Below are 22,338 nucleotides of genomic sequence, written 5' to 3'. Positions count from 1 at the left end.
GCAGCAACACTCCTGTCCTGAGCACCACATTGATAAGGCAAACACTTCGGAGACTGCCATAACCCTCTAAGGAACAGCATCTCGAGACGGAAAATGTTCTTCTTGCACAACACCTCAGTACAAGCTGCACTCTCTTTCAGATACTTACAGGGGGCTGCACGGTTTCAATAACCCTGCTCCCTCACACTTCTGCAAGTCCAGGAATTTAAAGTAAAGTTGCCTCTTAAAATGGCCTTCAGAACACTGAAAAATGCATATGGGAAAGGATCACTCAAAACCGCTCATCCAGGCCTGTCTCTGCTGCCTTTCCCCACAGGCATCATTTAGTTATTGCTTGCATATAAATGAGGCAGGCTTTGACAGAAGAGCTATTGACAAATGTACCTCACTCCATTTTCTTTTCTTGGCCTGGGGAATTCTGGAGAGGCAAAAGCCTATGTTACAAATGGTCAGAAAAAGGACGGTCAAGTAACAGAGGGACTGCTTTGGTACATGGTTATTTGTTATGTCCTTACCTCTACTAGGCTGATGTCTAGTAAACAACAGCTAGTGGGTGGTCAGGTCTCTGGGTTTGCAGGCTAGCCAGCTCAAGGAGTAGGCTTTGCTAATGTTAGTATTTTGACAGTACTTTTAAAGTAACTTTCAGAAAATCTGTTCTGGACAACTCTTTCTGAATGAAGCTGTCTCTTTGTGAGCCTATTTCCAATGTCTTAAAGACAATGCACACCATTTGCCATAGCAATGTGAAGACGGGTCCAAGTGGATTCTGTTTACAACCTTATATTTGAATTTCAAAGCTAGGGTTTGAGAGGGAGAAACAGGGAATTCACAACATTCCCTCCTAGATTAATTGATACTGTATAATCACTAGGTTAAAAAAAAGGGAGACACAACATAGAGGCAAAATAGAGTAATGTCACAAAGATCAGCAAAACAATTAAGACCACAGTGACAAGGCAATGTTTGCCACTACTGTATTCATTTTTTGGCTGGAAACATGCAATCTCCCTGTTTAGGCACAATTCCCCGTACAATTTCCAGGCACTGACATCTTGGCCATGAAGTGTGTAAACTCTGAGGTAGTCTTGAGGACTATAAGAAAACAACTTTGATTATATAAATGAGTTTCCCCACCATCCCCACTTCACTTTTTGTCATCAAAGTCACCCTTGTCAAGAGCAGCTGATTAAAATGCAGTTGGGGCTTACAGACCAAATTATAGAATGAGGAATTGCTGGGAAAAGGTTCTACACGTGAAACCCCGCTCAGATTTTGACTCATTCTCTCCTCCAGGATCTGTAATACATACTTTCCTGAAAAACTGCTCCCTGAACACAAATTAAGGACTTACAGGAATCTGGGCTTTTTTTTTTTCTTTTTTTTTTTCTTTCTTTCTTTTTTTTTTTTTTTCCTGCAGGGAAGTGTTTTGATTCAGAAAGCTTAATCCTTGAGTGATCTGGGTTTTGATACACACACCCAAGTGTCAAGTCCACAGATAATGGCAACCACAATCCTACCATATTTTAGCATAAGATAGGCCAATAATATGAGAAGTCTTAGACAAATTTAATCCACATTTTGGAAGAATTTTAAATGTAGACATTTTTTAAATGCCTAAAAGCTATGGTGTGGGCAAGGAATTTCATAGTGGTCACAGTGTTTCCTGGAAGAGAGCTGAAATAATGAAACGCTTCTGCATCCCGATAACCAGAACTCATGAAAAACATTCACCCTTATAGAGAATAATCTTTTCCAGTACAGCTGGGGATTTAAGCCAACAACTATGTGCAAATTACAAGAAGCCAAGAAAAAAAGTTAGAAAAACATCTAAGGAATGAAATCAATCCATTTTCACAAGCTGTCCTCTGTTCAAAACTTCAAGAGTGGTCTGAAACTTTTCAGGATGCTTCTAACTCACTTTAAATTAACACAAGCAGTTTTTCAAACAGATTACATTCGGCTGAGTAGCTAGATTTGGAGGCACAGGTAGGTGCCAAGAGATGTGTTACAACTTTATCCCTGTGAAGAGTGCAGTCTCTTCAAGAAACAGAGGTACTTGGCTTTCCATTTAAGACACGGCACATTTTATTTTGACTACAGCAGGCCACAGGAGTACTGGTGAAAAGACAATTATATATGGCAAATCAGCTGACTAGATGGCTCACACACTCTCACATACATATGCAGATGACACTACTTGTCTTCTGGGATATGAATAATGCCATAAATGACACACACACAGAGTGCATTTTCTTAAAAGTGACTAATGCCTTAAATGACATTCTCTGATACCAAGCAATATCCGATCATTTTTTTCAAGGCATTTGATTTACAAACAAATCAAGTTCCTGAAAGATACTCGACATCAGCTGTCATGCCAGGAAGGAAGGAGAGCAGAGACAGACAGATGAGGGAGATGAATGGTCAGCAGAGTTTCAGGTAGGATCTGCTACTACATTACATATCAGATACAGGAATAAGGGAACATAAATACCAGCAAATCCCTTGTGACCACTTAGGTTCAACAACAGAAACAAGGACTTGGGCTCAGTGACTCAGCCAGCATTCACCTAGACACAAGTGCAGCAAGCCAGAGGGCCCCAGAGGCTCTGCATAACTCAGCACCACTGTTTCTCTTTCTAAGAGGGTTATAAAACTCTTCTAGGGCTGGGGTGCAACCAGAGAGAGAGAGACTAAAACCAAAGTAAAATGGACAAATAATCTATTTCTGCTGAAGGTCTGTGCACACCGGGAACATTAGAGCTTTAGGAAGTCTGGGTTGACTGAGCTGTGCCAGAGAACCACCATGCGCATATTCCGCTCTGTGCCTGGTGCTATTCCAGCCCCTTAATGTGACAATAACCTCTGAGGGGTGCTCCAAAGCAGCAGTGATGGGTACTCACCCAGCTGGGATGCGGGGCTGGGAGCACAGGAAGGGTGCAAAGCACTGGTCTCATCCTCAGAGTTGCCCAACAACAGGAAAGTGAGCTGCTGTCAAGGCAAAAAGACTTCCCATTTTTCACCAGTAGAACTTCACAACCCTTTTCCCCAACACCTCAACCACGACCTAAGCTCAGAGATGGGTAACAGCTCTTCCTCTTGACAGGACCCAATGTGTTCACACATCATTGCTCCATGCAGCTGGATGGGTTAGATGTATGCCATGGCACATTACCAAGAAAAGATGACTTCCCTCTGAGTACAAGACCAAGTGACACATAGCAGGGAGTGAAACCATCCCTGACATGGGAGGAACTCAACCTTATGTAGTGAGGAGGACTTGGTACATTCAGTCTCCAGCTCTAGAGACTGGTGAAACACGCTTACTTCCAAACACATTCACAATTCCCAGACTGTCAGGAGAAAACCAGACAAGGGGCAACCCTTGGCTGCTTTTAAAACATTTCTACATTGATTCCTCCTTGAGATACAAAGCAGTGAGTGAGATGAAATCTCCTCTTACTCAAGCCTTATTTTTCATAATTATGCATCTTTAGTGTTTCATAATGACCAATTTAATCACTTTTGCCGTTTAGAGGGCTATAACAGCCAATCATGGTAATGGGCTTGGTATTTGGTAGGAACCATTTAACGCCCAAGAGCCCTTGTTCTGAGCCACTTGATGCCACTTAAATTTGACAGACAGACTCTCATTAGCACAAGTTGCAAAACCTCTCAGATGAAGCTCATTTCTTTTAAACAAACTCTGCTCAGTGATCCCCAAAGCCTCTGAGTGAGGAAATTTTTAGCTCACTTCAGATCCTTACAGGTCTGTGGAAATTAATCAGCCTATTTACCTGTGCCAGGGGCTTTCTATGAAATTCTCTATCTTTCCTTCTTGCAGTTGCTCTCTCATACCTTGAACGTAAGCCCTACTCCACTGTGGCTAGCTGGTGCCTGTCTCTTGGAAGGCCACCTGGGGTGGTGTGACCTTTCCTTTTCACACACAACCCCCTTGATGAGCTTCTGCTCCACACTGACCAGCTTGCACCTGCCTCTAAGGGACAGCTTTCACAACACAATTGTTTCTTGCTGGGGACAACCAAATACACATTCAGAAATCTTTAAAAACACCTACAGGTCTCTGCCTGCTGCTAAAACTGCTGCCCTTGCCTTTGCCATCCCAGCTACCCCATCCACTCTTTGGATAGTGATCCGCAATGCAAAAAATAAAGCTCAGGGCATCTGAACTGCTTTAGATGCTCCGAAACAGACGTGCAAGCCTGCACCCCAACTTATATGATGCCCAACAAATTTGACGACACTCATAAGTCCAAGAATGCTGGATATTTGCTTCAAATGCAACCAAAGCAGGCCTCCCTACGTAGCTACAAGGATGAGCGGTGGGATAGCAGGGGGTGCTGCAGGTTGTGTTTGCCAGACACAGGGACAGAGGCTTGTGAGAAATCTAAGACTATGGTAGTAAGGCTATGCAAAAAAAGGACAGAGGTTTTTACTCCAGGACTTCCATAGCAGAAGAGATGGCTTCCCCTCAAAGAACTTTGTGTTCAATGGGCAAGCTAACAACTCAGCATTACTATCAAGGATGTCAGATCTACAATGTGTGGTTTAAACACATTGGATCTGTTCACTTCTGCAATGTTTCCCAGGAACAGATTTGCCCTTTACATTATCTCACTTTCCAACTATGTCACCATGATTGTACATGCAATGAGAGTGAAAGTTGTAAATGTAGGAGTGCTAAATGGAAAATACATTGATATGTGAACAGTTACCTGATGTGTGACAGAAAAAAGGCATGTTTTGTGGCACAGTCTGATGGGACAGGGTAACATCTCATCCTGTGAATAGTCTGAATAGTTCAGTAAAGCAACTAGGTAAAAAAAAACCAATATGGTGAGCTAAAGGAGTTGAAATCAGTCCTTAGAAAGGAAAGCCCCATACTCAACAATACTTGCAGCTCATGTCAATATCTTCCATGCCTACTGCTTTCTGACACATGAAATGGTGACCTGAGAGAATGGGTGGTAGGTTGCTCTCTATCTAAACAGTCTAAATGGACCCTGTATCTAAACCACTGTGTTTGGTTCAAGTACAACTAATGCAGTATTCTCAGTGCCATAATTAAAATGGACTCTGTGTTTCACCAGGCGCACACAGACAAAAGCAAAATATCATGAAACACTGCGTGCACCTGTCCAAAGTTGAAGAGAGCATTAAGCAATGTTATGATATATTACTTGAGAAATAGCCCGATGCCCCTTAATTAGAGGCTGCCTGCTAAGGTACACTCAGCAGGAGAAGAGTTAAGGTTGCATTTGTAACCTTAAATCTCACCTTACCTGGCTTGTGAGTGCTTAACTGTGCAACTTTAATGTGTTCTTATCAGAGCATTTTTATTGAGCCATTATTAACACCAGTCAGATACAATCTAGCATTTCCCAGATCCCCCTCCTCCTCAGCCGTTACCTGAGCCACATATAACATGAGAATCAAATAAAGCATTTAACTCAACCTCTGCTATCGTTCTCCAGACACCCAGTGCCACTAATTCCCTAGCAGCCTCCTTAAACGGGACTAGAGTTTTAGTTGCTATCTTGCATGCCCTCGGCCAGCCTGCATGCTGAAGGAAATCCTCTACTGATAATTAATAAGTTCCCTAGACACTGGCTGCTCATTAATCTATTATTTTACTCTTCTAATTACTTTTGTCTGTTCAAGTTAACAGTCTCCTTCTCTCATCTTCCCTGGGTCTCACGCAGGAGATGCTGCATGGAAAATGTGACTTTTCATTGTCCCCAGGTCCCTTCCAGCCTCTGCTGTGTGCATGGACTTGGAGACCCATCCTGGCATTCCCTGAGGCACAAGCCAGCCTCTCACATGGAGCGACTTGCCTCTCCACATGCCTGTATTTCACCCAAGTTACGGTACATGCAGCTTCAGGCTTGTGAGCTGGGGCTTGCTGAAAGAACTTCTAAGGGAATGTGGACTTTCCATCTCCACCTGTGTCATGCCCTGGAAAGCTCCCAAGAGCTACAAGGAATCCTCTTCACAGCAGTCAAGTGACTGTAGATCTCCCCGCAGGAAATGGGGACATTTACAATTTCACGGTGCAAGGACCATCTATCCATACATGCCCTGACTTCCTTTTACAATAGCAGCCTTTACCAAAGACTAACAGTCAGCACAAATTAACTTTAAGTCCCTTGGGCAGAAGGGGAGACAGAAGCAGGAACCAATTATTTATTTGCTTGGAAGATGCCCAAGTACAGCAGAGATAAATGCAGTAGATACAAGTCAGTATGTCAGAGAAAGGCTGGAGTTGCAAAGTTTGGAGCCTGATTTGAGCTTCTGCAGTTCAGGGAATTTCTCAGATTTCGTCTTTTACTAGGATTGACACTAAAAATTCTTATTCTGTTCCCCCTTCATGCAGCTGCAGTTTAGGCTGTACAGACAGGCTTTGGACAGCTGTACAGATTCATGCCCTGCAGTCGAAGGATGGCAGGTACAGTATGACTCAGGTTACTGTCTCTCTTCTCCTCTGCTTTTATTTCTCATGCTTACTGTTATGTTTCACAATTCCACCATTAAGTAAATGCAAGCCTTTGAGGTTGGTGCATAGGGCATCAAAAAGCTTACCTATGCAGCAAAATGCATGCACAAACACAAGCATGGTGAACATAAAAATGAACACATAATGAAATGCTCACAAATAACGCATGCAGCAGTGTGCATCTGCATACTCATGTGGCTCTTACAGACCTACCATCTGCACAGCCAGTAAGGTTGGTAGTAATGACACATGCTGACCATCACGGTACATGTACTAAGATGACCCTACCAGCCGTTCTTAGCCATGCTTGTGCAACAGGGCACTGACCCGCAGGCATCCTTATGAGGAGCCTAGGGACCCCTGAGAGGCTTCATTGCTCTTGCCTCTGCCTACCCCAGCTGCGGCCGGCTCATGTCCCACTGGCACCTTTCGTGGCACATAAGTAAGGACAAGGTGTGGGCTCTATGACCTGCCCAGTAAAGTGTGCCATGGATACGGTTCTGTCCTCATTACATGACCTTTCCATTCTGCCACGGCCCGCAGCCAATACGACAACTGAAATCTCTCATGATCAATGCCTTTCCCAGGGCATCATTACCTGCATTACGCTTTTCTTGCTGGTGACCTGTGCTGATCCTTTGGCAGGATACGCTCATCCTTCAAATGGCTCAAGTCACCCCAAACTGGGCATGAGTTTCCAAGGGTGCATCAGATGCTCCCTTGGATGGGTCTGCACTCCCCAGCCCCTCCCAGCCTCCCTGCTGCTGCCTGCTTTGCTCCTGTGCCGCAGGAACACTGCGGTGGGCACTCGTTGCGCGTTTATGAGAAAGGATGATTTGTTCAGCCAGTGCATGAAAAAATACTGAGTAGATGAGAAGAGTCATATTTTTCATGTGCTGTTCAAAGAGAAAGAAAAAGTAACTGCACAAGAAATAAGAACAACACTTCTGAACATGCATCTCCTAAAAAAAAAAATCCCTGAATCATGTTTTCAGTCTCTCATGCTTTCCTTCACTCGAGAAAGAGAGGGATGATCTGAAGACACATTGCTGAAATGCTCAGAAAGGAGGCTGAGGAAGGAAAAAGAGCCCAAGCGTTCACATCATCAGGGCCTGCTGTAGCCTCGCATTACCAAAATAGCTCGCTGCCTTCAGCTGGGAGACTCCCACTTCCACTGCGACTGTATTCAGACCCGGCAGAAAAGCTCCACACCACAGGAACCTGAATGACACCTCGCCTTGCTGTGGTCATCACGGCAAGCAGGTTGGGGAGGTCTTGCCCCTGGAGCTGGCTTTTCCTTTGCCCTGAGTCTACCTCTGTACAGGAGATTCTTGCAAATCATGTTTTCCTTCTTGCTCCTCCCTGCACCCCGCTCCGTTCTCCCTCTCTCTCTCTCATTATTTTCCAGCTATCGGAAGAGCTGGGATATATAAGCCAAGCGGCTTCATCAGTGGGACTGGTGTTGAGGTGGAGGCAGAGGCAAGAGACAGTCAGATGACTGTGTGGAAGAAAGCTAGAAGGGGTGAAGGCTTTGGGGTTGTACAGGAAACTCCCTCCAGGCATCACTGTCCTGGCAGGATCTGCACGCTGCAGTGGATGCTGTCATTCTTGCTCGCTGGGGTCCTCAGATGAGAGGAGACAGTAGCTCTGGCTCCAGTGCAGAATATATCAGGCAGTGAAGGTAGTGAAGCCATTAAGATCAGTTGAAGCTACACAACAGCACAGTAACAAAAATGGTGATGTCTCTCTCTTTAAATGAAAAAAAAAATGCAGGGAATATCTATAAGCTACTACCTTAACTTTCCCCTTTTATTGGCATGCCTCTTTCCTACTGTGAAGAGAGAGTGAAAAATATGCTTGCCTAAAGTGAAAGTACTTATAGATTACAGCTACAAGGGAAAAAAATGCAGCCTTTCCATTTTATTCTTACAAATAGCTTTCTTAAAGATGTTTGAATTGAAAGTATTAAATTTAAAATGCTGTGAATTTTTTCTCTCTTTAATTCACACTCAACCTCTCTATATCTTTACAAGCACATTTAAATTTTCAGATGTGAACCACAGCCATAAACATGGAGCTGCCAGTGGGGAATATGATCTCCAGGTGGCAGGGGAAATGGGACCCAGTCCTAAAATAACAGCCCTTCGCCTCTGTGAACCCAGAGATGCCCTGTCACCAAACAAGTAGCTCCAAGCACAAGAGACCCAAAGCAGACTCCTTAGTTCGGATCACTAGAGGGAGACACGGTAACACACACACTGTCAGTGTCTTGCACTCAATAGTTCTCTCCAATTTGTTTTGCTGTACTTGACTTCTTACAGGTAGGATACAAGAGTGCTCGATGGCAGGTTCAGAGCACAAGGAGGGCTGGTAGGGAAGAATAGCAAGATAGACAGCATCTACCACACTAGGCAGGGTAGGCAGCAGACCTTTCCTCTTTTCGTTCTAGCCATGACAGGAAAGTCTTTTGATTTCAATGGGTTTGTGCTGGTGGGGATGATGGAGAATTTGGTGAGGTTCATTGATCTGCTGCTGAGATGCTACTTACGGTATTGCATGGCAATTCCTTCATCTGTCATCGTTAATTATGGAAGATTTTGAACTCCCATTTTCTTGCGTGCTCAGTTTTCACTCCCAGCTCCATCAAGACTGGATCATGGAAGGTGGGAGAGAAAGAAGCAGCTGATTATTACTGAATGTTCCTAGTAATCAGGAACGTCTCCACTGAGAGGCACTAGCCTTGAGGCTAGAGATAGTGACTGTATACACTGCACAGACAGCAATATTACAGCACGCAATGAACTAGAAAAAGCTGCACTTCTGTAGGTGGATGAAAGTTTTCATATGGACACAAACCAGCTCAGTCTTTAAAATGCCATGGAAAAGCCTCCAACATGGTGGCTGACTATAAGTGGCACCCATCTGGGAGAAGAAGAAATGGAGGCAACTTCCCCAGAGTCCCAGCTTGCTGTAAAGGACAGCATTTATATGTGGCAGGAAAGCCACTAACGTGGTACACAATTGCCACATCTTCCCAGCAACAGGGCAGAGATGGAGCAGCCAAGCACTGACAAGAAGACTCCAGATGTTCCCCTCTGACCACAGCTGAAGGCAGCAGGGCAAGCTCCCTCCTTAGAGCAGATTTATTCACCTGTTGCCCAGAAATGCCAAAATATTTACGAGGCTTTGCTGTCTCTCTTTGCCATGGGACAGGAGAGGGAAACCAAAGATGTTAAGAAAATGAATGTTTCATGCATCAACAGTACTGACACAGCATCACAGACCACAGGAACTGAATGGGGCACCACTACAATAGGAGAGATCTCTATGCAATTTGTGTGTCTCTCCAGGCACAGAAGGAAGAAATGAAAACTCTCCAGTGTGTTGGGGAGAGAGGACATTCAGGACTTATTAGTGGTGAGGATGGGGACAGGGGCCTCCTGCTTGTGGGCTATGGACCAAGAAGAGGGGACTTCTAAGAAAGTAAAAAATGTGGAGCAAGGGCAAGTGGGAAGCAAACAGAGGCTGAAACAGCTTTGGATGCCTTCTGAAGAAGCCATGAAAATGTTGAAACTTTAGCTTGTTTCCCAGGTTCTTTGGGAGTCAACATACTTTTTTTTTTTTTCTCCCCTATAATGTTGGATAAGATGAAGACTAGACAAAGAAAAAAAAAGACATCTCAGAAGGCATCCTAAAACAAACAGGGAGTATAGGGAGTGTGTAAGACACAAAGTGAGAGACCTCTGTTGAAGACAAGACCACATTTTTTGCCAGATAGTATTTTGAGGATGCAAGAAAAAAAATTTAAAAGGAGGAAAAAGAGACCTAGTTAAAAATCATCGGTTGCCCTCCAACATCCTAAAATGCAGGGTCAAACAAAACCTTGTACATCTTAAATTTCCTGATAGGTAAAAGCAGTTAGAGGGGGAGAAGGATGTGACATGAGAAGCGGTGGCACAGTAACACCACAAAAAAACCCATTAAACCCAAACCAAATCAAAATCTCCCAGAACACCACTTCTCTTCACAACTGTTTTACTGAGGTTTTAAGAGTGCAGCAGAGAGGTGGGCTAAATCCAAATGGTTTAGATTACCAGGAAATCCCATTCCCACTCATTACTACCTAGTGACTACAGGGTTGACTTGTGGTGACTCTGGCTGAGGGTTTTCTGATTGTTATCTTCCTTAGGAATAAACTGGCTCTCCTGTGCAACAGAAAGTGTAGGAGCAAGGTTTTGGGCTTGGACAGCAATGAGAGGCAAATAAACATGAGACGTAAGGATCAAAGTCGCCCATGTGAACTATATGGTCATCTCGAATCTCATTCCTTCAGAGAGCTCTCTGTTTCCCTCATGTTCAGTGTTCAACCCTACAAGGAGACTGGCAAGAACTGAAGGAAGATATATGAATGAGTGGGGGTGTGAGATAATCTGTCTCTTTCAGTTTATGTCTCATCCTGATCTCTAGTAATTGAGCTCCAAAGCATGGAGTTTAACATCCTTTTCAATGTTTTTGTTGTGAATAACAAGAATATCCAGACTTGTTCACATTATCCTCAGGAACACACAAACTGTTTGAGTCTTGCCAAGTTCTTGTCTTTAAATAACTTTCCATGGCAATGAGTTCTACAGCTGTTTATAAACATATTATATGTATAGCGTCTCAATTACACAGACCATGCAGGCACTTTTCTGTATTCTCTATCCCTTCTAAACTTCCCAGGCTGTGGCAAATTCTCTAAGACTCAATGAGAATTTCTAGCACCCTCTAGGGAGAATCAGACTGGCATATTTGACAAGCCTTCACATCTCCTTTCATTTTATGCTGTGACATGAAACTTGGGTGTTGCAATCAATACTTATCTGCTTTGCTCTAGACCGGTTTTTATGCTGTGATTACCACTGTAATAACTAAGCTCCTTTCAGAGCCAAAGTGGGCATCTTTAGACTGTCAGGTGGAACTTGGGAGAATCCAGATTGTTCTTTCTCTATCAAACAGCCTTGCTGGGCTAAGGCTGGGGAAGTTGGATCGGGAATGAGAAACCTGGCAGTTTTACACAAGTTTCAGACTCTATAACTGCTCTAGGAGAACTGGATTGTTTTCTCCTCAGCTGGTTATGCACAACCAGTAAAAGCCTCAATTGTTTGACCTTGAGCTGAGCCCCATAGGGATCCGCATAGCTTTGTCTCCCTGCCACAGCCTCTCAAGCTGCCATCACGGATGGATACCAATCTGCTGGCACTTGCCACAGTGCCCAAGAGAAAGGCCCTTGGGGAGGTCTCAACCACCCATGCCTTGTGGGAAGGGAGCATAAACATGAATAGGACTCCTTCTGCTAACCTGAGTACAAGCTCCTCAGGACAGGAGCTGCCTTTTTCTCCTGTGTTGTTCTGCCCATCCTGGACAACAGGCTTGGTAGCGAGATCTCTGGTAAAGCAAAGACCTCGCAACAACTGTCCATGTTCATATTGCTGCTAACCCAATTCATGAGGGAGCACTCTTTAGGGCTTCCATTGAGAAGGAGTTTGTTGATAACAATACGAACATGCATGAATCTTTATTTTTCCCAGGAAACTCTTTTTCAGTCAACTGGGTACTGAGCATGGGTCTGAATAAGATGGAGTGATAAGGAATGATAAATGTTAAAGTCTCTGAACTGTAATCTCAGCACCTTACGGGTAGGAAGAAGACACATTAGCCTGAATAAATATACGTCAAGAAAGATGTGAAGTAAAACTAAGATGTGCTCAAAAGCAGGCACTGTCTACCATCTCTAAACTATCTTACTGGATTATTTTCTTGGCTGTGTTAGTTGTTATCTTGGTGCATGGTACAGGGAAAACAGAGCACCTGCTAACATAACTAGCCACAGATGGGTAGGCTGCCTGTGGCAGCACACACAGAGCATGTCTACATGATAAATGATATGTGGCCCTGTGCTGGGACCTTGTCCAGGCTGTGGTGCAACTACTGAAAATCTGATTGGGCTGCATTCAGTAAGGAAAAAATAATCTATACTTTTGCCATGGATCATGGAGGTTATGAGTTAATATTAAGGAGACAAAAACAACAGGATAACACCCACTCCTCATACAAATTCACAGAGGGGAAAATCTGTGTTTTGTCCCTTTCAAAAGATGGGAGACTATAGCATATCCCCTAGTGAAAGATTTCTAATGCTGACAAGCGCGAACTCGTCTGTGTAGGAAATCATCAATACTCATCTCCACTCTAACTGAACAAAGCGGAGTTTCCTGACAAATCCAGTTCAGAGGGCTGCTACTGTCTTTTCCATGGTTTACCATCACAAACTGGGATGGCAAAAGTCATAGGGCATGGCAGGCTTAATAAGCCCGCAGCCATGTCGTGAGTGACAGAAAGAGGAATGGACTCTGAGCAGGGAGGTGCTGGCCTGTTGCTGGAAGCTGCATGTCGGAGATCCCATGAGAGCTCTGCTGGCTGGAGGAGGAGACCTAATGAAACTGTTTGTGCTCCCAGGCAATGTCTATTAAACTATCCAGAACTAGTTAGACCAGGTTGCCACTGTCCTACAGCGTAACAGACTGTTGGATAAGGAAGAAAAGGGTCTGGCTGACTCTCTCCATCTGCTCTGTCAAAACCCAGTCAATCATCTGAAGAGGAATGAGAGTGGAGAGCAAGGACTTGCATTGTTCCAAGGAACTTCATTCCTGCTTTCATTAAATTAAAGCTGATCTGTATTGTCATTTACTATCAGAATTATTATTTTTCCTTTACCTGCCTTCCTCCCAAGTGTTAGCACTACAGTCAACAACCACAGCCACACTTTAGCTGTCTCACAGGGTAAAGAGAGGGGTTTTTTCCTATGGGTTGCTTCAGGGCTTTGAGAATTATAGTTGATGTGAGAAAAACACCTAATTCAATTGCTTACTGAAGGATCAGCAAAGGAAGCAATATAGCATTTTATAAAGCAATTTTTTTAACTTCCCAGATAGGCAGATGAGTGGGTTATGATCACTCCTGAGGCCCAGCAGCATTTAAATGAACTATCACATGCATCTCTGCCTTCTTTGCATAAGTAGCGACACCGCTTTCCCTTTGCATTTGTGTCTTCCACTTCCCAGCCAACAAGAAATAAATCATTTCTATGGTCCTAACTCAGGTAATTAGCCAACAAACACTATTGATGAGTCAATGAATGAAAGAAACGGCAGACAAATTCACTAATGAACTCCTTGAGGAGACTGAACAAAGAAAAAGTAATTTGGCCCTCTCGCCCCCCAATGCTGGTTTAATTTCACAACCTGTCCATTCAAAACCCCCTACACAAGCTCAATAATGCTTGTTCTTCCAGTTCTGCAGTCACGAGTTTAACCATGAAAAAATCCGAGGAGAGAGATATATTTTAGAAACCTTTACAATGATCTAAAATAGCTCTTTGATGCATAGCAGATGTCTTCAAAACTAGCATAAAGGGAGCCAAAATGCCTTACAGTTCTGGAAAAGGGAGATTCCAAGACAAGACATGTTTCTAACTGCAGCAGCTCTGGAATAGATTTGGAATTTATATTTACTGTCAACCTCAAGGAAAACATTTAAAAGAAGCCCTTCTGTCCCCCATTTTGGGACAAGTGCCTTATTGGGCTACATGCTGCTTAAAGACCCGATGCCTGCCTGAAAGCAGTTCCTCTGTGCCTGTAAAAGATAACAGATGGGTTGAGATGGGGAAAAAGAGAGAGAACAACAAGCAGTGAGACATGGAGGTGACAGACTGGGGACTGCCTGCCCTTCATCCCTGGCTCTACTCAGTTAGAAAGAGGATGCTTGGCAAGCTTCACTGAAGAGGGAAGGACTGAGGATGGATTGGAAAGGGGTCACTGAGATGGCTAACAAGGCAACACCTCTGAGACATGCAGCACAGGAGAAAAAGTGTGAAGAGCATGCTGGAAAACTGAACAACAGACCAAGAAAAACTGACCCTGGAGTCATAGTGGGGATGGGATTCCCCAGTCCTGTTGCACACCAAATGGGACAGCCAGAATGAAGATTTGCTCTGAGGAGCCTTTTTAAAAGGGAGACAAGAAATCTGTGCCTGATACAACAGAGTAGGCAGCACAAGTGGAAAAAAACCACAAAGCACGAACATGCAGCCAAAGTGATGAGTCAGGACAAGAATCTTCTTATTACTGCTCTGAACAATGCATGCCAAGTGTACCAGGCCTTAGTTTTCATGAAGGTTTAAGCTAGTGTCCTTGTAATGCCCTTAACTTGAACAATCTTAGGCTGTGCTCATGGAATAGCTAGGGCATGTCTCCTACCTGAATACAGCAAAGAGTTAGATGGAAGACTGAAAGACTGATGCAGCAGTAAGATGCAAGATTTCACATGAAATAAATCTTAAGAGAAGAAATACCAGAGCTAGAAGATTCTATATACATAATTAAAGGTGAAAAAAATGGGTTCTGTTTCCCTATATATGCAAATGGCATGGTCATGCTTAATACTGAAAATAGCAGAAGAGGAAAGTCAGGTAGTGACAATGATACCACAGAGGAGCAGTGTTTCCCTCATGAGCTCTGCTCCTCCCACCTCTTCCCAGCAGTCTTTCCCCATCTTCCTTTTTTTGGTATTGCAAGAAATGTGCCAGAGATATAAACTGCAAATCTGGCTTTCATACACATGAATGCTCAAGAGGACTCTGGTTTGGCTGAAGGGATGAGACAGGAAATCTGAGTAACCCAAATCTGAACTACAGGCCCAAGATTCAGGGGCTTCTGGATGCAGCTCTTGGATTGAGCTCTATTCTGATGTGTCTTTCTACCTCTCCCTCTCCAACCTTCTTTCGGCAATGCTCTCCCTTTCCCTGGCTGCTGAACTGCAGTAGATCACTTAACTATCTGTGGCAAATGCAGAAAGCTTGTACTCTGCCTACTTCAAACCCTCTTTAACCTTTTGCATATATGGGAGTATCACAGAAGACTACTCATATGGAGCTAATTGGTGCTTTCCCCACTCATTTCAGATGAAAGAATATCTCATGGCAAAAGAAATCAGGTAAAGAGCTCTTCTCTACTCAAAGAGCATGATACAGAGGAAGAGAAACCTACCTCTTCTTCCCATCCTACTGATAAATCTTCAGGGGGTAAAGATTCCCTTGCAACTCAAGCTGCTAACCCCATGGAGTCTGACTACTGAAAAGATATTCTCTTTCCAAGCTTGACACGTCCTTGAGCATGGAAAGCACAGTTAGATTGCAGAACAAAGTGAGTGGTGAGTTCTCTACTCTGTCTCCACCCTGTTCTTCACTCATCTTGCAGATCAAATGCCTTCTTTACTCACCTCACAAGACACAGGAAGACCATCTGCTCAAGTCAAGAGTAATACGAAATTGTCTGTGCCACTGTTTGCCTCTCCCTTTTAAGGAAAATAAGTGGGAAGCAAATTCTGTGGTTTTCAGAAAGAACCTCTTCTATGTAATATCTAAACAGAAATCCTTTACTCTCTCTCCGGCACCAGCAGTGTTTTGTCTCCACCATCATGTTGTACATTACCAGCAGTAGAAATGAGGGCAACTAGATGAGTACCAAAGCTAAACAGAATTACAGGTCCAATTCTGTAGAGCATCTACTGAAGTAATTTCATTTGTTCCCTCAGACGACCTGGTTATTATGCCTGGGAAATCACACTGCAAAGCAAGCTTGCAGGGCATTTAAGATTCTAGCCACTTTTTTACAGCTGTCTGTATTGCTACTGAAATTTTCTATTGATGTTGGAAGATAAGCAAACTACCGTACAGTTCACAAATCATCATCATAGTCAAGTCCAGTTGGGTCTCTTACCTGTTGGAGTGAGGTGCCTCCAGGTGATAACAGGCTCAGGACGCCCATTTGCCATGCAAACCAGGGTCACGTTGCTGCCCTCATTCACGGTGATGTCCGAGGAGATATTGGAGATCTTTGGTGGAACTGTGGAGACAAAAGAAAGTTGGACCTCATTATCCAGATTTTTGGAGGGTGAACTGTCTGACTCATTAACATACTCACCTGTTAACCAGAGGCAACTGCAGACTGCTCTCACAGGCTGCCCTCCTCATTTCTACCTGGCTTTCTGAAATTATACCAGAATAATATGTACTGCTGCTTCAAGGATCTGCAGGTAGAAATGGGCTTTGCTGCAACTGCAATGCTTTATGTTTGGACAGGTTTGGGGACCTTCATAAAATAACCTCTAAGAACTTGCCTCACTGCTCCAAGGCTACATGGAAGGAGTTGGCAGGCTTCAAGCACTGTCCCCATTAATTTTTACATTCCAAACAGTCCCAGATGCAGTTCTACATCCTCCTGCAGGGAGCCAGGCCTCAAGGTACTGACTCAGAGGGTGTACTAGTTATTGCCACCTTCCAGAGGTAGATTGAACCCATGCTGCTAGGCAGGACCCTGCTCTCCTGCTCACATAACCAAACGCTCAGCGGGAATTGAACCAGAGAGCTGCTCAGCTTATTTCTGTTGTGACTGCCATGACGAGGTGAGACATGGGGACACGCACCACAGCTAACAGGAATTTGCTGAGGGGAGGCACAACGGCGACAGCAGGAAGGTTTCTGCAACATCTTTCGGCCATGAGGAATCCCCCACGGGGTGCCTGCAGCAGGCAGCTTCTGGCTGAGGGCACCTCGCACACCACAGCACCAAAAGCACCGTAGGATCTGTAAAGATTCACAAGACCAGCCACAGTTTGGGCATTCAGGATCCTCAAAAGACCTTCCAAGCTAACTGAGTTTGTGTCACAGGAACGAAGTGACCACGCTGCAGGTACCTGCAGGTGTGGAGTGTGCCGGTGTATCGGCCTCCAAGCAGACCAGGCTGTTGCAGTCTCTCCTCACTCACATCCATGTTTTGCTTCCACACTTCACACCCTGGAGGTGGTGAGGGAGTTTGACTAAAAAAGAATTTTCTAATTTTTTTTTTTTAATATTTTCAGCTTCCAAATTTGTGTGTAGTGAGGAATGAAACAACATAATTTTCTGCTTTGCTTACCACAGAGTAAACAGACAGCAGTCTCCCCTTCCCCCTCCTTGGCAGGAGTGGCTGATGGTCCTTTTGAGGCAAAGCTGCCTACAAGCTGGTGGCAAAAAGGAAATGAAGCCTGAAGAGAGCAACTCACCACTTGCAGCTGTGTTGCTGGATTCATAGGAATACTGCTTACAACCCACAGCTCAATAGCCCCTCTCTGTAGGCCCCAAACTCATGGACAATGCTTCAGCACCTATGACCATGGGACCCCCTCGGAGGAACAGGGGTTCCTGAGCAGGACCTGTTGAACAAAATGAGGCAGGCATGTGTTTGCTGACACGTTCACTCACCTAGGCAAGGAGGGGTTTAAACTAGGCACATTGGGGAAGGATTTCTATAATCTGGGGAGAAGTGAGAGCACAGAAGGCAGCGAGGAAACAGCTGGGGTCCAACACAACAGGGAAGGCTTTTGCACTCCCCTTGTGAAAGCAGGACAGCTGGGGGCCCATCTCAAAATGCCTGTGCACCAATGCAAGTATCATGGTGAAAAAAACAGAAGGAATTAGATATTCACACAGATTTGCAGTGCTATAAACCCACTGGGATGACAGAGCTGCGGTGGGGCAGCTCTCAGGACTGGCAGTGCTGTGCAGGATGGATGGCAGGCTTTTCATGAGAGACAGGCTGGTAAAGGTGAGGATATGAGGTGTGCTCCCTGCAAAGGAGCAGCTGGAGCGCACCCAGCTCTGGGCTGTGAACTAGCTGCGATCTTTGGCGTAAGGATCAGAGGCTGTCACAGTGTCACCCTGTTGGCTGGTGTCTGCTACCAACCGCTTGATTAAGAAGAGGGAGTGGACAAAGAACTGTTTTAGACAGGCAGAAGAAACCTCACGATGACAGTCCCTGGTGAGGGACTTAAGCCACCCTGATATTTGCTGGAAGGGTGAGAGTGCCAGGCTCAAGCAGTCCAGGAGATGTGGGGATCCAACTGGTTCAGCATGAGTTAGCAGTATGCCCTTGCAGCAAAGACCAAGCATCCTGGGTTGTATTAGCAAGAGTGTAGCCCTGTAAGTGAAGTGATTATATCCCTTTATATGTTGTTTGTTAGACAGCATCTGAAGCACTACATCAGTTTGGGGCTCCCCAGTACAAGAAGGCCACTGACATACTGAAGCAAGTCCACTGGAATGCTCCCAAGATGGTTAGAGGGCTATAGCATGTGACATATAAGGACAACCTAAGAGAGCTGGATCTGTTCAGCCTGGAGACGGCTGAGGGGACATTTTATTGCTGTCTTCAGATAGCTAGTGAGAAGGTGCGGAGAAGAAAGAGGCAGGCATTTCTCAGAGGTGCACAGTGAACAGCAAAAGGCAGCAGACATGAGCTGCAATGTGGGGAAGATGCTGACTCAAAGGGAGGAAAAAGCTTTTACTTTTGGGAGGTCAAAGACAGGAACAGGCTCTCCAGAGAGGTGGTGGAACCTCCATCTCTGGATATATGCAACACTCACCTGGATGAGGCCTTCAGCAACCTGATCTAATTGGCATCAGGAAGGAAGGAGAAGGGATCTTGGAAGCTGGTTTGCTCCTCAAGAGCTAGAATTAGATGGCTGATCAGCTTATGGTGAAGGAACCAAAGCAAGGCATGTTGGGTGAATGGTTGACAGCACCAGGATCCTTTTCCTTAGAGAGATGGAATTTCAGAGTTGAGACACCTCCCTGGCAGCACAATAGTGGGTAAAGCAGAGCACAGCAGAAAATCAACCCCTTCCTCTCAAAGCAAAATGCCCTGACATAAACAAGCCCTGTTACATTTTGCATTGGTGATTCACTGCGAGCCATTGACAGTGTGTCTGTACATGTAGGAAGAGGTAGGAGGCAAGAGAACAAAACAAAATAAACATTGTTGGAAAATTCTGGTGTTGTCAAATAATTTGATCCCACCATATCAAGGGGTACACGACAGTTTCACTGACTACAGATCCATTTTGTGCTTTCTCCCTCTTTATCACACACTCATTCAGCACAGTAAATGCCTGGCAGAACAAAACAACCATCATACAGTGGTCTTGGAAAGTAAGAAAATACCTTTGCCAAACAATACCCCGATACTGCATAAAAGGCACTGAAAAGGAAATACCCAAGTTGAGAAATTAAATACCCTGCCTCCTCCAAGAGACGCTTTGTGGCTTCACGTTTCATGGCACATCAAAGCGGAGAGGCAACTTGCAGCATCACACTGAGATCTGGCTCTGCACTGAGTTGGCAGGACTCAGAAGCACTTTCTCCTTGTCCTTTCTGTCCCACTGGAAGAGGGAAGTCCCCTGTCTCATTGCTCAGGGCAGACAGACCCATCGCTCCAGCCAGCAGGGCGGCAGGCTGGGAGAGCCCTCCAAGTTCTGGTGCAGAACTCCAAACTGCTACTCTTAGTACAGGGAACAAAGCAACTCGGAGGGCCACCTCAGTCCTGCAGCAGCACAACTACCTGTAGTACATACTGTGTGTCAGGTGTGAGACCAACACACACTGAAGAGGACAGAGGGGCTTAGTCTGGGAAGGAACAACAGAGGCTACTATTTCTTTAAGAGTTGTGTCCCAGCTGCTCTATCTGAGGACACAAGGACAGTCACTTCAGAGCGTCCTCAGCAGAGCTTCTCCACGGTGTGCTGGCAAACATGGGTAAGCAGAGCAGAGGAGAAAAAACAGTGGCTAGACCACATTTTGGAGATTTTATCTTAACCTCAAGGGCTTAACATTTGCGTCAGGAAAAAAAGGCATGGAACAAACCGAGAAGGAGTAAGCTCCAGCAGGACTAGCAGATGGAGCTGTAGGCCAGTCCAAGGTCCTAGCAAAGCAGCGCAATACCAGCCAAAATGATTGAAGAGAGACCAGTGAAAGCCACTACAGGGCACCAGCAGCAGAGCTGCAGTTAGGACATGTGTACCCCACCACTTTCCAAAGCCGTCAAGTCATTTTAGTTTGCAGAGGATCAAGTAAACTCAGCAATAAAACCAGATTTGACCATGCCGAACAAATGCCCAAGAGGAGAAGCATGTGTCCAGATGGTCATATCTGGCTTGCCAGTTTCAGATGAGGGAGAAAAGGGTATCTAAGGCTGATATCCTGTTAGGAGTATAATGGCTCATTCCTTTCAGCTGCCACTTGGGTCAAAGGGCAAGAAAATGCTGAGAGGAGAGGGAAAAGGGTAGGAAATAATATCCCTGTAAATTTAAAACCTGATTTGGCTTCGTCTGCTTAGAATCCAAAGCCAGCTAGTATTAAAAATGACTGGATCTTAGTGGACAGTAACTTCACTCAGATAAAAAGTCAGAGACTTTTAATTTTCAGGGTGTCAAGCCAGCATGTTAAAATGCCAACGCTGTCAGCACCAGCAACAGTTAGCATTGCCTTCTTGGCACTTGTCATTACTTTGCAGGCACCTTTTTAGGACAGTCTTAAAATGAGAAGCTTTGACCTTATTATTTTTTTTCCCATGTGTGGGTTGTGTTATGTTTTCACAGTTCCCAGACTTCTGGAAGAAGGATTGCTGAGAATAAAACCCCCTGGGACCAGGATCTTCTGGGTGTCATAGCCTCCTTTTGCCCTGCCATCTCTTGTTGACCTTCAACTGGAAAACCCTTTTGCATATGGTCTCTCTGAACCATTAGCACAGCCAAAAACACAGCCTGCAGACCCACAGCAGAAGAAGCACTAAAGCTAAACAGTGTTTTCAGTTGTTTTCATATTCCGCCTAACAACTGGTCCCTCAACGGGAGACCAGACTGCTGCTGGACCCTTCTGGCTCCAGGGACCATGGAAAAGCACTGCCAGGCTCCCTGGTACTGTTGAAAAAGATAAAATCACCAGATTTTTTCCTCCTTTTCAGTGTACACGTAATATGTTTTATCTATTACCCTGCACTTAGGATCCCCCTGGATGGGGTGGGGAGCAGAGACCGATGTGAAAGGAAACACAGTGTAGTACCCCACTGCTCCAGCCCTGGAGAGGCAGGATGCTGTACCCACACCAGGGACAGATTCTGGAGAGATGGAAATGAGCTCTGAGAAGAACGGCTTGAAACTCAAGTATTTGTTTCTTCTGCATTTCACATCTACAGGATAAGCCTGATGCCAGCTCAGCATCTCATCTTACATGTCATTGATAGTAAATAACAAACCCCAAAGTAACCAGTAGCCATTTTCCTTGAGAAGCTCGCATTGGAAGAGCAGTAGGGCTGCAAGGCAAGAGCAGGGCAAGGGCAGAGATGCTGTAGGGCACCCTGGGCTGGGAGAGCTGGGGGGCTGCAGGGCAAAAGGGGTGCAAGGGCAGAGCTGGTGCAGGAATTCAAGTCCCAGGCAAGGCGCAGTGACAGAGCTAGGTAGGACAGGCTTGCGCAGAACCTGCATGCATCAAGCCTGTTCTAGTTAATTGCCATCAATCCTTCACTTTCATGACAACTGCAACTCACATTAATTTAAATAATAAGAAAGACTGAGACATGAAAAATAGAGCACACTCCCCTAGCGCAATCACTGTTGCTTTCGAGATGAAAGCAAGTGATTTGTTTCCACAAAACATTAACGTGTCTCAAAAACACCCGCTATAGCAGTTATTACAAACCAGGGGCCGCATACGGGAGGCAGCCAGGAAGCCACAAACAAGAGAACACGCAAACATCTGCTGTTGTTATCCTTGCCTTTTACGAGCAAAACCTTTCAGAGCTCAAAACTCCTCCTGAGATATTACCTGAGATCTTGTGGGCTGACTGGATCAGCTTTATCATTCAAGGCTATGGAAGTAGGTAAGGGGTGGTGCTACAGCCCTAGTCTCCTAG

At 44.9% G+C, this 22,338-nt stretch overlaps 1 protein-coding gene across 1 annotated transcript in view; it reads right to left on the bottom strand.

Moving 5' to 3' along the window:
• LSAMP (limbic system associated membrane protein) overlaps positions 1-22,338 on the bottom strand; it is a 317,857-nt gene that overhangs the window by 98,906 nt on the left and 196,613 nt on the right. The window contains exon 3 of the mRNA XM_065636061.1: positions 16,333-16,458. Within this exon, the coding sequence (XP_065492133.1) occupies positions 16,333-16,458 (126 nt within the window). The remainder of the gene's footprint in view (positions 1-16,332; positions 16,459-22,338) is intronic.

Source organism: Caloenas nicobarica, chromosome 1, assembly GCF_036013445.1.
Source record: "Caloenas nicobarica isolate bCalNic1 chromosome 1, bCalNic1.hap1, whole genome shotgun sequence".
In the NCBI taxonomy this organism is placed as follows: domain Eukaryota; kingdom Metazoa; phylum Chordata; class Aves; order Columbiformes; family Columbidae; genus Caloenas; species Caloenas nicobarica.
This window is presented reverse-complemented; position numbering and strand designations above follow the sequence as displayed.